Genomic DNA, 17,898 nt, shown 5'->3' on the forward strand with positions numbered 1-17,898 from the left:
TAGTGTCATCTGCAAAAATAGATATGGTGCTATTAATCCTGTCCTCGATATCATTAATAAATAAATTAAATAATAAAAGGACCCAGCACTGAACCTTGGGGTCACCACTTATAACCTGGGACCATTCTGAATAGGAATCATTGACCACAACTCTCTGGACACGGTCCTTCAGCCAGTTCTCAATACAATTACAAACTATACTTTCCAAGCCTATAGACCTTACTTTACCTATTAAACGTCTATGAGGGACAGTATCAAAAGCCTCTGCAAAATCCAGAAACACTACATCCACAGCCGCCCCTCTGTCCAGGCTACTACTCACCTCACTATATCCACAGCCGCCCCTATGTCCAGGCTTGTACTTGCCTCACTACATCCACAGCCGCCCCTCTGTCCAGGCTTCTACTTACCTCACTACATCCACAGCCGCCCCTCTGTCCAGGCTACTACTCACCTCACTATATCCACAGCCGCCCCTATGTCCAGGCTTGTACTTACCTCACTACATCCACAGCCGCCCCTCTGTCCAGGCTTCTACTTACCTCACTACATCCACAGCCGCCCCTCTGTCCAGGCTACTACTCACCTCACTATATCCACAGCCGCCCCTCTGTCCAGGCTACTACTTACCTCACTACATCCACAGCCGCCCCTCTGTCCAGGCTACTACTCACCTCACTACATCCACAGCCGCCCCTCTGTCCAGGCTACTACTTACCTCACTACATCCACAGCCGCCCCTCTGTCCAGGCTACTACTCACCTCACTATATCCACAGCCGCCCCTCTGTCCAGGCTTCTACTCACCTCACTCCATCAACAGCTGCCCCTCTGTCCAGGCTACTACTCACCTCACTACATCCACAGCCGCCCCTCTGTCCAGGCTACTACTCACCTCACTACATCCACAGCCGCCCCTCTGTCCAGGCTACTACTCACCTCCTCATAAAAACAAATCAGGTTAGTCTGACAACTTCTGTCCTTAGTAAACCCATGTTGGTTGTCACTTATAATATTATTTACAGTCACATACTCCTGTATATAGTCCTTTAAGAGTCCTTCAAACATTTTTCCCACAACAGAAGTTAAACTAACTGGCCTATAATCACCTGTGGTGATCCTTTTTTGAATATGGCCACCACATTTGCCTTGCGCCGTACCTAGAGAATCTTTAAAAAAATATAAACAGGGGCACAGCAATGACTGAACTGAGCTCTTTAACTTGGGTGTAATCCATCTGGACCCGGAGCCTTGTTCACATTTACCTTATTTAACTTCTCTTGGACCATATCTACAGTTAGCCAATTGAGTATATTACTGGATGTACTAACAGCCCCGGCGCCACAGATATCAGCTCCTTTCTCTTATTTTGTATATACAGAGCTAAAAAACCCAATTAGTAACTCTGCCTTTTCCTTATCTTCAGTGACTACCCCCCTTTGCCATTATTTAGGGGACCTACCTGCTCAGACCTTGGTTTTTTAGCATTTATATATTTAAAGAATTTTTGGGGATTTGTTTTGCTCTCTTTTGCCACCTGCTGTTCGTTTTGTATTTTTGCTATTTTTATCTCCTTTTTACTGATTTTATTAAGCCCTTTGTAATCTTCAAATGCTCCAGCTGAACCCTCAGATTTGTATTTTTTAAATGCCCTTTTTTGTGTTTTATTGCCCGTTTTACAGTAGCTGTAAGCCATGGGGGGTTTAATTTTAGCCGTTTATACCTGTTACCTAAAGGAATAAAAAAATTTGTGCAATTACTCAATGTGGATTTGAAGCTCTCCTATTTATCCTCAGTATTAGGGTGCATCCACACGACCGTAAGTGTTTTGCGGATCCGCAAAACACGGATACCGGCCGTGTGCGTTCCGCAATTTGCTGACCGCACATGGCCAGCGCTATATAGAAAATACCTAAGCTTGTCCGTGGTTGCGGACAAGAATAGGACATGCTCTATCTTTTTTTCGGGGCCACGGAGCGGAACGACGGATGCGGACAGTACACGGTGTGCTGTCCGCATCTTTTGAGGCCCCATTGAAATGAATGGGTCTGCACCCATTCCACAAATTTGCGGAACGGCTGCGGATCCATTTATACGGTCGTGTGAATGCTCCCTTATTTTGTGACAGTAGCTGCTCCCAGTCTATGCCCTGAAATGCTGCCCTCAACCCCAGGAAATTAGCCTTTTTGAAATCCAGTGTCTTTGCTCTGCCTGACAGAGTTTGCTTCTTATAGTGTAGGGGGAATATAATTATATTGTGGTCACTATTACCTAGTGTTTCTCGAACAGTAACATTTCCAACAAGCTCTGCGTCATTAGAAATTACCAGATCCAACAGAACATCGCCCCTAATGGGAGCTTCTACAAACTGGCCCATAAAGTGGTCCTGCAGCAAGTTGAGGAATTTTCTCCTCTTTGCGGTTGAGGCAGAACCATGATCCCAGTCAATGTCTGGGAAGTTAAAATCTCCCATTATGATCACTGTTCCAGCCTGTGCCGCCCGCTCTATTTGGTTATACAGTTGTGTTTCTATCTCCTCTGTAATGTTAGGGAGTCTATAGATTACACCAAGTATTATTTTTTCAGTGTTTATATCCCTTTGAACTTCCACCCATAAGGTCCTCACCATCCTCACCCACAATTGCCTCTTTCACACTTGTCTTCAGATCACTCCTCGCATACAGGCACACACCACCACCTTTTCTATTGACCCCTTTCTATTGACACCTTTTCTATTGACCCCTTTTCTACTTTCCTAAATAGTGTAAAACCCTTAATATTAACAGCCCAGTCATGAGAAGAGTCCAACCATGTGTCAGCCACACCAACTACATCTATGTGTTCTTCTAGTACCATAGCCTCCAGCTCCCCCATTTTGCTAGTTAGACTCCTGGCATTTGTGAAAATATGTTTTAAATTACTTTTACCTGTAAAGTGATTATCCGGGATTTTATGGGTTACCTTGGTTGATGTTTGTATGTAACAGGTTCTTGTTACCAGCAGTTCTATTTTTCATAAGTGTATAGTTCTGCCCAGTCTTCTCCCTATTTTCCTCGCTAACCCCAGCTCCCACTAAATCCCCTCTGTACCCTCCTATATCCCACTCTCTATCTACACTATCTACCCCCTTATTAGTATTACCCCCCCCCCCCCCCCCCCCAAGATCCTACTTTAAAAGCTCCTCCAGCCATCTTACCATTTTTCCCCCCAGGGCAGTTGCACCCTCCCCATTGAGGTGCAGCCCGTCCCTACTGTAGAGCCTGTAACCGACCGAGAAGTCGGCCCTGTTCTCCATAAACCCAAACCCTTCCTTCCTGCACCAGCTTCTGAGCCACTTATTTAACTCCCTAAGCTCCCGTTGTCTCTCTAGTGACGCTCGTGGCACTGGTAGTATTTCTGAAAACACTACCTTGGAGGTCCTGGGCCTCTCTCCTAGTTCCCTAAAATCGTTTTTAAGGACCTTCCATCTCCCCCTGACTTTGTCATTGGTGCCAATGTGTACCATGACGGCCGGGTCTTCCCCAGCCCCACCCAGCAATCTGTCAATCCGATCCGCAATATGCCGAACCAGAGCACCCGGCAGACAACACACTGTTCGGCATTCACGGTCTCAGCGACAGATGACCCTGTCTGTCCTCCTAATAATAGAGTCCCCTACCACCAGCATCTGTCTAACCTTTTCTGAACTCCTTTTCCCATCCTTCCTGCAGTGGTCATCCTCCTGGGTGCTCGGAGAAATGCCCTGCTATAGTGTTGCTGTAGTTTTGCTGGCCCTGGGCTTTCATCCCTAATATCAGCCAAACAGGCATATTTACTAGGGTGTTCCAGATCAGGAATAGCCTCCCTGGTACTTTTCCCTCTACCCCTTCTTCCTACATTAACCCAACTGCTGACCTGATAGTCCTGATCTTGTCCTCCTCCTCCCACCTCCAGTCAGCGCCTGCACAGTGAGGTCTGAGCCTCTCTCCAGGTCTGCAATGCCCCTAAGTATTTCAAGCTGCTTATTTAGATCCAAGATCTTGGCTTCCAAATATGCAACATGCTCGCATCTAGTGCAAATGTATTCACCCTCGAAAGGCTCTTCAAGGCACGGACACACTGCACAGGACACACACTTAGTGGCATTGTCCATGGAGCACATGTTTAGATAGGAATGAACAGTAAATAAGGAAAACAGTAAATATGAGTTAGAATTAGACCCTGTCTGCTGTAGTTGGAGGACTAGCTAGAATCAAGCCAACAACACACAAGGAAATTCTATCAAACCTTAGTTTCTTGCTCCTTGTCTTAAACTCCGGTTCTTTAACTCCACTTATTCAGCAGCCACTTAGTACAGCAAGCTTCAGGTAGAGCGAGTTCTGGAGAGTTCAGTGGTGCAATTAATAGCACGTGGGATCACAAACCACTCCCCTTAACCAAGAAGAAAAATAAATTAATGGAAAATAAGTTGTAATGGCAGGTGCTCTGTAATTTGTGAGCAGTTTAACATTCTGAATGTCTTGAGAAGAGAAAGAGTTCAGCATGTCGTCAGTGCAGAGGAACGACACAGAACTTCCAGAAATCTTAACTTCAAAACAAGAAATTAATTCTCTGGTGAAAATGAATCAATGGGTGTGACTCACAATGTTGGCGCTGACTGATGGGTCTCCAATGATCACAAAGTCAAAACTATAGGATGACAACCCAGAGCAGAACTCAAAGTCTAGTGCAAGTACTGGGAAGATGTGCCATTGCTCTCTGCCAGGCTGTAATGTGACTGACAGCAGCGTTGTTCAAGAGCGTCCCTATATCACTATCCTTTTATAATGATGCTCTAGATCTGGGATCAGCAACCTCCAGAACTCCAGCTGTTCTCGAAACTCCAACAGCTAAAAATTTTGCGGCGCCACTGAGCTATTCAATAAAATGTACACGTATAGTGCCACCTGCTGTTTGTTTTTTTCCTTATTTCTTTGTCCGGCTGACTGAGATGGTCGCACATGCTCAGTTTCATCCTTCAGCTGCCTCCTGAGTTGTGATAGGTAGAGCATGGACACGCTCCTGAGTTGCTGCAGAAAAGACACTCCCCTGAGCTGCCAGCTTGATATAAATCTTGCAGAGCAATGAATGGGGAGATCTCTGGATCCATTTGTGGTACAGGGCTGGTTCCAGCTTTGTTAGAAGGTTGTTGTCATTTACTATATGATGGCTTATTTTTATTTTTTACATTAGTTATGGGATAACCCTTTTAAGTCATGGAAGAGGGTGGTGGCACCAACCAGTTAGTGACCTTGTTAGCTTACCTCATCCCAGTGGCGTACATAGAGAAGTAAGGGCCCTATAGCAAGGATCAGACTAGGCCGCCCACCCAGGACAAAAGGGTTTCTGCCTAAATCTTTTTCAATGACCCGTGGGCCATTTTTCCACTGCTTCATTTGCTAAAAGTTGTTCCTTTAGAGGGTAGAGTCCTGACCAAGTTTTCACCTCCAGTAGAAGATGAGATAATCCCAACAAAGACTGGGCCCCCTCTTGCCCTGGACCCCATAGCAGTCGCATGGTCTACCGCTATGGTAGTTACACCCCTGCCTCCTCCTCCTTGGGTGACAACTGATCTGACCACTATACCTGCTGTTAGTGGGGTTGTCGTTTGCTCCCTCACTAGCAAATATACATTTCTACAGTGAGAAAACCTTCTCTTTTGTATTACATGGCCATTAAGATGTCAAGAAAAGTTGGGTGATAACCTCTTTATGGGATATATCCCTAAAGGGGTTTTCCGAGATTGTTATGCTGATCATTCATCCTCTGGATAGGTCATGTGTATGTGATCATTGGGATTCCGATCACCCGGGACCCCCCGCTGATCAGCTGTTTGAGAAGGCACAGTAGTGATGACACGTTCATGTGTCATGTGGCCTAGGCATAGCTCAGCCCCATAGAAGTGAATGGGGCTGAGCTGTGATACCAAGCATGGCCACTATACAATGTACGGCGCTGTGCTTGGTGAGAAGGTCGCGGTGATCACAGGAGTGAGAGACCCCCACCGAACAGATACTGATGACCTATCCTGAGGATAGGTTATTGGTAAAAAAATTCGGAATACCCTTTTAAGTTTTTCCTTACAGGGGTGTAAGATGTAACAGATTTTCCATGTTTTAGGTTTTGTTTCTAGTTCTGCTTTATCGAATACAATGATAAACAATGTAACGAATGCAAAATGGATACAATAATGAACTGAAAATTGCCAAATAAAACCAATTACCCGACACGGCCTGAGTTTCCATTATTTTTAATAATGGCTTCTTGCTGCCGGTCAATAAATATAATTTCCGTACAAACACGAGACGCGGCTGGAGGGATAATGAGCGTAACATTATAACCCGGCATCAAGTCATTATACACAGGCCTCGGTGGGAAATTGTATCCTAATAGTAACCCCTTAAGGACTTAGGACGTACCGGTACGCCATGTTTGCCGAGTGGCATAGATGGAATAGAAGGCAGCGCGAATAGAGCCTGTGAGATCCAGCCCCCTGGATCTCAGAGGCCGGAAGCTGTATGAGTAATACACACAGTATTACTCATACAGCTAATGCATTCCAATACAGAAGTATTGGAATGCCTTGTAAAAGGAATTAGACCCCCAAAAGTTGAAGTGGGACAAAAAATAAAGTTAAAAAAAAGTTGAAAAAATAACGTTTTCCCCCCCAAACACTAAAAGTTTCAAGTAAAAATAAACAAAAACTTCATTTTCCCCAAAAAAAGTTTAAAATAATTGGTAAAAAATAGGGAAAAAAAAAAGTTTACATATTAGGTATTGCCGCATCCGTATCGACCGGCTCTATAAACATATCACATGACCTAACCCCTCAGATGAACACCGTAAAAAAAAAAAAAAAAAAACTGTGCTAAATAAACAATTTTTTGTCACCTTACATCACAAAAAGTGTAAAAGCAAGCGATAAAAAAGTCATATGCACCCCAAAAAAGTTCCAATCAAACCGTCATCTCATCCTGCAAAAAATGAGACACTACCTAAGATAATCGCCCAAAAACTGAAAAAACTATGTCTCTCAGAATATTGAGACACTAAAACATGATTTTTTTTTGGTTTCAAAAATGATATTATTGTGTAAAACTTACATAAATAAAAAAAAAGTATACATATTAGGTATCGCCGCGTCTGTATCGACCGGATCTATAAAAATATCACATGACCTAACCCCTCAGATGAACACCGTAAAAAATTTAAAATAAAAACTGTGCTAAATAAACCATTTTTTGTCACCTTACATGGCAAAAAGTGTAATAGCAAGCGATCAAAAAGTCACACGCACCCCAAAATAGTGCCAATAAAACCGTCATCTCATCCCGCAAAAATCATACCCTACCCAAGGTAATCGCCCAAAAACTCAAAAAAGAAATCATTGTGTAAAACTTACATAAATAAAAAAAAAGTATACATATTAGGTATCGCTGCATCCGTGACAACCTGGTCTATAAAAATATTACATGATCTAACCTGTCAGATGAATGTTGTAAATATTTAAAAATAAAAACCTTGACTCAAAAAAAGTGTAATATAGAGCAACCAAAAATCATATGTACCCTAAACTAGTACCAACAATACTGCCACCCTATCCCGTAGTTTCTAAAATGGGGTCACTTTTTTGGAGTTTCTACTCTAGGGGCACTTTAGGGGGGCTTCAAATGGGACATGGTGTCAAAAAAAACAGTCCAGCAAAATCTGCCTTCCAAAAACCGTATGGCATTCCTTTCCTTCTGCTCCCTGCCGTGTGCCCGTACAGCAGTTTACAACCACATATGGGGTGTTTCTGTAAACTACAGAAATAGGGCCATAAATATTGAGTTTTGTTTGGCTGTTAACCCTTGCTTTGTTACTGGGAAAAATTGATTAAAATGGAAAATTTGCCCAAAAATTTAAATTCTGAAATTTCATCTCTATTTGCCAATAACTCTTGTGGAACACCTAAAGGGTTAACGACGTTTGTAAAATCAGTTTTGAATACCTTGAGGGGTGTAGTTTCTTAGATGGGGTCACTTTTTTGGAGTTTCTACTCTACGGTTGCATCAGGGGGGCTTCAAATGGGACATGGTGTCAAAAAAACCAGTCCAGCAAAATCTTCCTTCCAAAAACCGTATGGCATACCTTTCCTTCTGCGCCCTGCCGTGTGCCCGTACAGCAGTTTACGACCACATATGGGGTGTTTCTGTAAACTACAGAATCAGGGCCATAAATGTTGAGTTTGGTTTGGCTGTTAACCCTTGCTTTGTAACTGGAAAAAAAATTATTAAAATGGAAAATCTGCCAAAAAAGTGAAATTTGGAAATTGTATCTCTATTTTCCATTAATTCTTGTGGAACACCTAAAGGGTTAACAAAGTTTGTAAAATCAGTTTTGATACCTTGAGGGGTGTAGTTTATAGAATGGGGTAATTTTTGTGTGGTTTCTATTATGTAAGCCTCGCAAAGTGACTTTAGACCTGAACTGGTCCCTAAAAGTTGGGTTTTTGAAAATTTCTGACAAATTTCAAGATTTGCTTCTAAACTTCTAAGCCTTGTAACATCCCCAAAAAATAAAATATAATTCACAAAATGATCCAAACATGAAGTAGACATATGGGGAATGTAAAGTAATAACTATTTTTAGAGGTATTACTATCTATTATAGAAGTAGAGAAATTGAAACTTGGAAATTTGCAATTTTTTAAAAATCTTTGGTAAATTTGGAATTTTTTTATAAATAAAAATGATTTTTTTTTACTTCATTTTACCAGTGTCATGAAGTACAATATGTGACGAAAAAACTATCTCAGAATGACCTGGATAAGTCAAAGCGTTTTAAAGTTATCAGCACTTAAAGTGACACTGGTCAGATTAGCAAAAAATGGCCAAGTCCTTAAGGTGAAATAGGGCTGAGTCCTTAAGGGGTTAAAGGGGCGATCCACCCTGCTTGACCCTGTTCCTGACAGTAGATTCCTCGGTAACTGCCCGCTCATGACACAATCCTGGGGGAAGGGGCGTTCTGGATCATGTTTAGTGCGAGTTATAGGACTTATCCTCTCGTTAGTTAATGCAGAGAACAGTTTTGCAATATTTTGTGGCCCAGATTTACTAAAGTGTCTGCGGCTGTGCGAAAAAAATAGTGGCGCAATTTGCTGCAACTTGTGTTTCTACGCTTTTTTCTGACATGCTCAATAAGGCTGCGTTCACACGGGCGAGATTTCCGCGCGGATGCGATGCGTGAGGTGAACGTATTGCACCCGCACTGAATCAGGACCCATTCATTTCTATGGGGCTGTTCAGATGAGCGGTGATTTTCACGCATCACTTGTGCGTTGCGTGAAAATCGCAGCATGCTCTATATTCTGCGTTTTTCACGCAACGCAGGCCCCATAGAAGTGAATGGGGTTGTGTGAAAATCGCAAGCATCCGCAAGCAAGTGCGGATGAGGTGCGATTTTCACACACGGTTGCTAGGTTACAGTCTATTCACTGTATTATTTTCCCTTATAACATGGTTATAAGGGAAAATAATAGCATTCTGAATACAGAATGCTTAGTAAAATAGCGCTGGAGGGGTTAAAAAAATAAAATAAAAATTAACTCACCTTCTCCTCTTGATCGCATAGTTCCCGGTCTCTTCTGATGAGCTGTCGGCTAAAGGACCTTTGGTGACGTCAGATCACATGCTCCAATCAAATGGTCCATGAATCATGTGATTGGAGCATGTGATCTGACGTCACCACAGGTCCTAGCCGGTAGTTCATCATTAAAGAAGTAAAGAAGAGACCGGGAACTTCGCGAACAAGAGGAGAAGGTGAGTTAATTTTTTAATTTTTTTTTTAACCCTCAATTGATCACCTACTATGCATTCTGTATTCAGAATGCTATTATTTTCCCTTATAACCATGTTATAAGGGAAAATAATACAATCTACACTACAACAAACCCAAACCTGAACTTCTGTGAAGAAGTTCGGGTCTGGGTACCACAGTCGGTTTTTTATCAACTGAACATCGGACTGCAATTGCGTACCTAATCGTGCGGGTTTGCCGCAATACACCGGGACGCATCCGGACCTAATCCAGACACGCTCGTGTAAACCCAGCCAAAGGGTGTATGGCTAAGTAGAAAGGGAATGCGGAAAATTTCATTATGCAGTGACTGAGGGTATGAAGATCCGATGATCACTGTAAATCATAGAGCAGCTTCAGATGACCACAGATATTACTGTGGCAAGAAAAATATAGTTTCCTACTGTAGGCACTGATGGGGTGTTATAGGATGGGGTCAACGCAATAAGATCATCGAGGGTATGACACCCGACACCCACACCAAACAGCTGTTGGCAGCAGGAACAGCGCCATACACTGTATAGTGGCCATTCTCTTGTATTGCAGCAGATGCTCCTTTTCCTGTGAATGGGAGCAGAATGGCCACTACACAAAGTAGTGAGCTGTGGGGTTCTGGATACGTTCAGAGAGTGGAACCCCCCTAGTGACCTAATGGGGTACCCGGTTAAGGTTGTCTCCATGGGACAACCCCTTCGAGCGTTAGTTATATGACTAGGCCTTCAAGAATTCAGCAATGAAAGATAAAAGGCAAATGAGGAAAAATCTAAGTTCTGGGCTCTGAGAGAAGACTGGAGTTAGACTCAGCGTAAAACCTGTCTGGGAATGGGGTCCTGCACAGTCTGAACATGGACTAAACACCATCGCAGGCTCCTTTACAGTGTTGTACTCTTGGTTACAGAATTACACCCGGTGCCGCTGTATAACATCTCCAGGATCCGGAAACTCAGCCACTCCTGGGTCATGTGGAACCAGCTGTTACCATCTCTTACTGCCCTTCATGATCCTGTCCTGCCTGGCCGGAACACTGGCCAGTACATCCCAGACGCCATCCTTTATGCTGATACTTAGGTAAAAATTGGTTTATAAGTAAAAATACAGTTTAAAAGGAATCATTAATATATTACTGTACATTATTTACTGTATTATACTCCAGAGCTGCACTCACTATTCTGCTGGTGGAGTCGCTGTGTACATACATTACATTACTTATCCTGTACTGATCCTGAGTTACATCCTGTATTATACTCCAGAGCTGCACTCACTATTCTGCTGGTACAGTCACTGTGTACATACATTACTTATCCTGTACTGATCCTGAGTTACATCCTGTATTATACTCCAGAGCTGCACTCACTATTCTGCTGGTGGAGTCACTGTGTACATACATTACTTATCCTGTACTGATCCTGCGTTACATCCTGTATTATACTCCAGAGCTGCACTCACTATTCTGCTGGTGCAGTCACTGTGTACATACATTACTTATCCTGTACTGATCCTGCGTTACATCCTGTATTATACTCCAGAGCTGCACTCACTATTCTGCTGGTGGAGTCACTGTGTACATACATTACATTACTTATCCTGTACTGATCCTGAGTTACATCCTGTATTATACCCCAGAGCTGCACTCACTATTCTGCTGGTGGAGTCACTGTGTACATACATTACATTACTTATCCTGTACTGATCCTGAGTTACATCCTGTATTATACTCCAGAGCTGCACTCACTATTCTGCTGGTGGAGTCACTGTGTACACACATTACTTATCCTGTACTGATCCTGAGTTACATCCTGTATTATACTCCAGAGCTGCACTCACTATTCTGCTGGAGCAGTCACTCTGTACATACATTACTTATCCTGTACTGATCCTGAGTTACATCCTGTATTATACTCCACAGCTGCACTCACTATTCTGCTGGTGCAGTCACTGTGTACATACATTACTTATCCTGTACTGATCCTGAGTTACATCCTGTATTAAACTCCAGAGCTGAACTCACTATTCTGCTGGTGCAGTCACTGTGTTCATACATTACTTATCCTGTACTGATCCTGAGTTACATCCTGTATTATACTCCAGAGCTGCACTCACTATTCTGCTGGTGCAGTCACTGTGTACATACATTACATTACTTATCCTGTACTGATCCTGAGTTACATCCAGTATTATACTCCAGAGCTGCACTCACTATTCTGCTGGTGCAGTCACTGTGTACATACATTACTTATCCTGTACTGATCCTGAGTAACATCCTGTATTATACTCCAGAGCTGCACTCACTATTCTGCTGGTGCAGTCACTGTGTACATACATTACATTACTTATCCTGTACTGATCCTGAGTTACATCCTGTATTATACTCCAGAGCTGCACTCACTATTCTGCTGGTGGAGTCACTATGTACATACATTACATTACTTATCCTGTACTGATCCTGAGTTACATCCTGTATTATACTCCAGAGCTGCACTCACTATTCTGCTGGTGGAGTCACTGTGTACATACATTACTTATCCTGCACTGATCCTCAGGTACAGACCCCTCATTTGTGATAGGTCAGGGTGGTCTTACCCTCTATAGGGTAGGTAGGTGATGCTATTGGAGCTGGACGGCTCTGTAGAAGCTTGTGCAATACATTTGCCATTCAATATCTTCCGTTCATACAGAATAAGATCAGTGAAGGAGCTGCAGAGATACAAGAGGTTAATGTTGGTGTCAGATGTAAATTTATTTCCTGTCATATATTTCAGGAGCGTTAACCCTGCTGAAAAGTCCCTGGCAATCGGCATACAGTTCATGCTAGTGAGGATCCTTGGTAAGAGTCCTTTGTTTTCTGCTGAGTTCAGTTGTCCTGTCCAAACAGCAGCTCCAGGGACGTCACACTGGACAATTATTTCCTCATATTAGACTAAACAGTCCCTGGCACGGGGATCGGTGTTGTCCTCGGTCCATGGTAACCGATTACAATAACATAGTCGCCTGTTCCAAAAGCTTTGTAGCTGTTGTACAGGGATGGACATGGCTGGTGTCGTGTTCTGGTCCATAATATCTAAGGATTTAATGTTTCAGAAGCTTAGTATTGTATTCTAGTCCCTGGTTTCTTCCATCCATTGTGTCCAAATGTTTATTGTCTCATTTAAGGATGAGCGAACTGGTTCTACCGGTTTGTGATTTGGTCTAAATTTCTGAAAAAGATCAGATCCACAGGAAATTGAATTTTTGGTGATTCATTTTTGGTGAGCCAGAGAGAGAGCGCCTAGAATACAAATATATGGACCTCAACTATATACTGTATGTGCATTGTCTAAGGGGTAGTCTTTCTAATTACGGAGAGCCCCTAGTATGCTGAGTACATGTGTGTAATATTGTAGGCCAGGCGATGCACCTCTGGGTTTCTGTGATATACTGTATATATAAAATAAATATTCAAATTAGCCTTCCTAAACTTAGATGATGCCAGTAGATGTTAGACATGATCATTTGCATAAAATTTTCCCAGAAATCAAGAGGAGAATTTTCTAGTCTACAATAGTCATCAAATATATATCAACCGGTCTCTATAATAGAAATAGTACCCACCCAGAGGATCCCCTTAAGGCCTTGCCAGAACAAAAGCTGTTCTTATCTTCATTTCTATGATAAAGTGTTTTTGTCCTGAAAGAGCCAGATGCAGATGTGAGGCTGGCTTAGCTTTTTTCGTTGCTTTGCTATGTAAGCTAGCTTAAATGGCTGGAAAGCATCACTATGTGAAAATGCTATAACAATAGCAGTTATGTGGATGCTGTGTTCCTTTTATTGTAACAGTTAACTGCTGTGCAGTAGCCAGTTGTTATACTTATAGCTCCTGCTGTCCCAATTCACCTCAATGGGAAGGCTCCCTCATATAGCAAAGACAGACAACACCTTTAGCAATTGTATCTCACTGTTTTGGATCACAATCAGATAAACCAGGGAGACCTCCAAAGTAACATTCAACTGAAAGTGAGAAAAGAGAATTACAACACAAGACCCCATTAACAACTACAACGAGAGCAACCAAGTAGGACAAGTTTCTCTTGAGATGTTCTGGTTTCCTTGTCCTTCTAGAAAGAGAACTAGCTTGTATGTTTCATTAAGAGAGTTGTAAGAGTTGTGGGATGTTGTAATTCTCTTGTCTCACTTTCAGTTGAATGTTACCTTGGAGGTCTCTCTGGTTCATCTATAGTTGATCCAAAAATGTGAACGAAAATTGATAAAAAATACTGAGATGCTGTATTCTCAGATGAATAGGAAGGACTGTCCCATTGAAGTGAAACAGCAGGAGCTATCATTATACTTATTTGCTGCTGCACAGCAAGTAAATAAACAGTAAAGAGAACACAGCAGCAATGGGAGCACAGCTTTGTTTTCACACAGTGGATTGGCAGAGATGCTTTCCTGCCTTTAAAACATGCATATGTAGCAAAGATAAAAAAAAGCTAAGCCAGCATCACATCTGCAAACAAGCTCTTTCTTTCAGAACAAGACCTCTTTATCAGATAAGCAGTTTTTCTAGGTAAAAGGCAATGGGGAGAAGTGCTGGGTGGGTACTATTTCTATTATGGAAACTGGATGATATACGTGATGACTATTGTATGCTAGACAATGCTCCACTTGATTCCTGCGGAAAATATATGCAAATTATCAGGTCTAACATCTACTGGCATCAGACAGGTTTAGGAAAGCTAATTTGAATATGTTTCCCAGAAACCCCGAGGGGCATCACCTGGCCGACAATATTGAGTACATGTACTTGGCATACTAGGGGCTCGCCATAATGAGAAAGAGTACCCCTAATATATTTTTGAGAAACACACATTTGTGTACTGGGTTCTTTCTCTTGCTCTCTTTTCCTCGGTTTGTGTCCCAGTCACTAGTGTCCAGTTGTTTGCTTTCCAAACACATACTCACCTCATACATTTGAGCGCGAAGAGGCCATCACAGCCATCTTGACTGTAGAAACCGTGCAAAATCTTGCGCAGGGTGACGTGTGCGTTTGAGAATTCACGCAGTGTCTTCAATCAAAATGGCTGTGACAGCATCTCCGCGATCAAATGGATCGGGTGAGTATGTATTTACTAATTAACTTTGTTAAATGGATTAGCTCCTGAAAGGCCATAATTTTAATGTCAGATACCGCGATCAGTGATGAATGCGGCATTTGAAGGGTTCAATGACGGAGTACAGCGCAATCGCCATTCCCTGTCATTGCGTCCACCACATACAAAAGGAATGTCCTTCGTGAGAAAGTAATTCGTCACAAATCAAATTTCTTTGTGAAATTTGGCGATGCAGCAAATTAAATTTTTCAGATCTTCGCTGATCTCTAATTGTAACTAAAATCAGAGTAAATATTCTAGAGATTATTAATGTTTATTCTTTACTTTGCGGGTGATTTATGTATTTCCCATTTTCCAGCCTGGCTGCCGGGTCCTTTCATGTACGGCAGTATGATTGATAGCACCTGCATACTATGGGGAAAGAAGTGTGGAGCCAAAGCAGCCTGCCAATATTATAATACCGATCTGCTGAGGCAAAGGTAAGTGACCATCCAAATCATGAGCATGAGGAGATCTACACAGATAAAGAGCTTCCATTATACCACAGGATAGAGAAGAGATGTCAGTCTCCCCATTGTGATCCTTCATGTGAGAAAATAATTTTAAACCTGTTGCTAAAAAAGTATGGCTAAAAGCAACTGACAACTGCTATGATAAATATCTGCCTCAAGTAAATGTTTGACAAAATACATTAACTTATAGCCATGTATATATCACTGTACATGTAAAACAATACAACCTACAGACAATATTTACCATATAACAACAATAATGTTGCCCCATGTACAAAAAATATATTAAAATTATAACAAAATATATACCATATATATATACAATAAATAACATTGCTCCAACATACAAAGATACACTTACCATAATACTGCTCCTTTGTACAAGAATATATCTGCTATAATACTCCCTCCTATGTACAAGAATATAACTACTATAATACTGCTCCTATGTACAAGAATATAACTACTATAATACTGCCTCTTATGTACAAGAATATATCTACTATAATACTGCTCCTATGTACAATAATATAACTACTATAATACTGCTCCTATGTACAAGAATATAACTACTATAATACTGCTCCTATGTACAAGAATATAACTGCTATAATACTTCTCATATGTACAAGAATATAACTACTATAATACTTCTCCTATGTACAAGAATATAACTACTATAATACTGCCTCCTATGTACAAGAATATAACTACTATAATACTGCCTCCTATGTACAAGAATATAACTACTATAATACTGCTCCTATGTACAAGAATATAACTACTATAATACTGCTCCTATGTACAAGAATATAACTACTATAATACTGCTCCTATGTACAAGAATATAACTACTATAATACTGCTCCTATGTACAAGAATATAACTACTATAATACTGCCTCCTATGTACAAGAATATAACTACTATAATACTGCTCCTATGTACAAGAATATAACTACTATAATACTGCTCCTGTGCACAAGAATATAACTGCTATAATACTGCTCCTATGTACAAGAATATAACTACTATAATACTGCTCCTATGTACAAGAATATAACTGCTATAATACTGCTCCCATGTACAAGAATATAACTACTATAATACTGCCCCTATGTACAAGAATATAACTACTATAATACTGCCTCCTATGTACAAGAATATAACTACTATAATGCTGCTCCTGTGCAAAATAATATAACTCCTATAATACTGCTCCTATGTACAAGAATATAACTACTATAATACTGCCCCTATGTACAAGAATATAACTACTATAATACTTCTCCTATGTACAAGAATATAACTACTATAATACTGCCTCCTATGTACAAGAATATAACTACTATAATACTGCTCCTATATACAAGAATATAACTACTATAATACTGCTCCTATGTACAAGAATATAACTACTATAATACTGCCTCCTATGTACAAGAATATAACTACTATAATACTGCTATGTACAAGAATATAACTACTATAATACTGCTCCTATGTACAAGAATATAACTGCTATAATACTGCTCCCATGTACAAGAATATAACTACTATAATACTGCCCCTATGTACAAGAATATAACTACTATAATACTTCTCCTATGTACAAGAATATAACTACTATAATACTGCTCCTGTGCAAAATAATATAACTCCTATAATACTGCTCCTATGTACAAGAATATAACTACTATAATACTGCCCCTATGTACAAGAATATAACTACTATAATACTTCTCCTATGTACAAGAATATAACTACTATAATACTGCCTCCTATGTACAAGAATATAACTACTATAATACTGCTCCTATATACAAGAATATAACTACTATAATACTGCTCCTATGTACAAGAATATAACTACTATAATACTGCCTCCTATGTACAAGAATATAACTACTATAATACTGCTATGTACAAGAATATAACTACTATAATACTGCTCCTATGTACAAGAATATAACTACTATAATCCTCCCTCCTATGTAAAAGAATATAACTACTATAATACTGCTCCTATGTCCAAGAAAATAAAGTACTATAATACTGCCTCATATGTGCAAAAATATACCTACTATAATACTGCTCCTATGTACAAAAATATAACTACTATAATACTGCCTCCTATGTACCAGAATATAACTACTATAATACTGCTTCCTATGTACAAGAATATTACTACTATAATACTGCCTCCTATGTACAAGAATATAACTACTATAATACTGCTCCTATGTCCAAGAAAATAAAGTACTATAATACTGCCTCATATGTGCAAAAATATAACTACTATAATACTGCCTCCTATGTACCAGAATATAACTACTATAATACTGCCTCCTATGTACTAGAATATAACTACTATAATACTGCCTCCTATGTACAAAAATATAACTACTATAATACTGCCTCCTATGTACAAGAATATTACTACTAT

General features: G+C 40.7%; 1 protein-coding gene across 1 annotated transcript in view; it reads left to right on the top strand.

Moving 5' to 3' along the window:
• Nucleotides 1-17,898, top strand: part of LOC120996567 (solute carrier organic anion transporter family member 2B1-like) — a 134,347-nt gene that overhangs the window by 82,266 nt on the left and 34,183 nt on the right. Inside the window, exon 12 of the mRNA XM_040426555.1 lies at nt 10,753-10,922. Coding sequence (XP_040282489.1) covers nt 10,753-10,922 — 170 coding nt within the window. The remainder of the gene's footprint in view (nt 1-10,752; nt 10,923-17,898) is intronic.

The sequence above is a fragment of the Bufo bufo genome, chromosome 3 (genome assembly GCF_905171765.1).
Source record: "Bufo bufo chromosome 3, aBufBuf1.1, whole genome shotgun sequence".
NCBI classification, from domain to species: domain Eukaryota; kingdom Metazoa; phylum Chordata; class Amphibia; order Anura; family Bufonidae; genus Bufo; species Bufo bufo.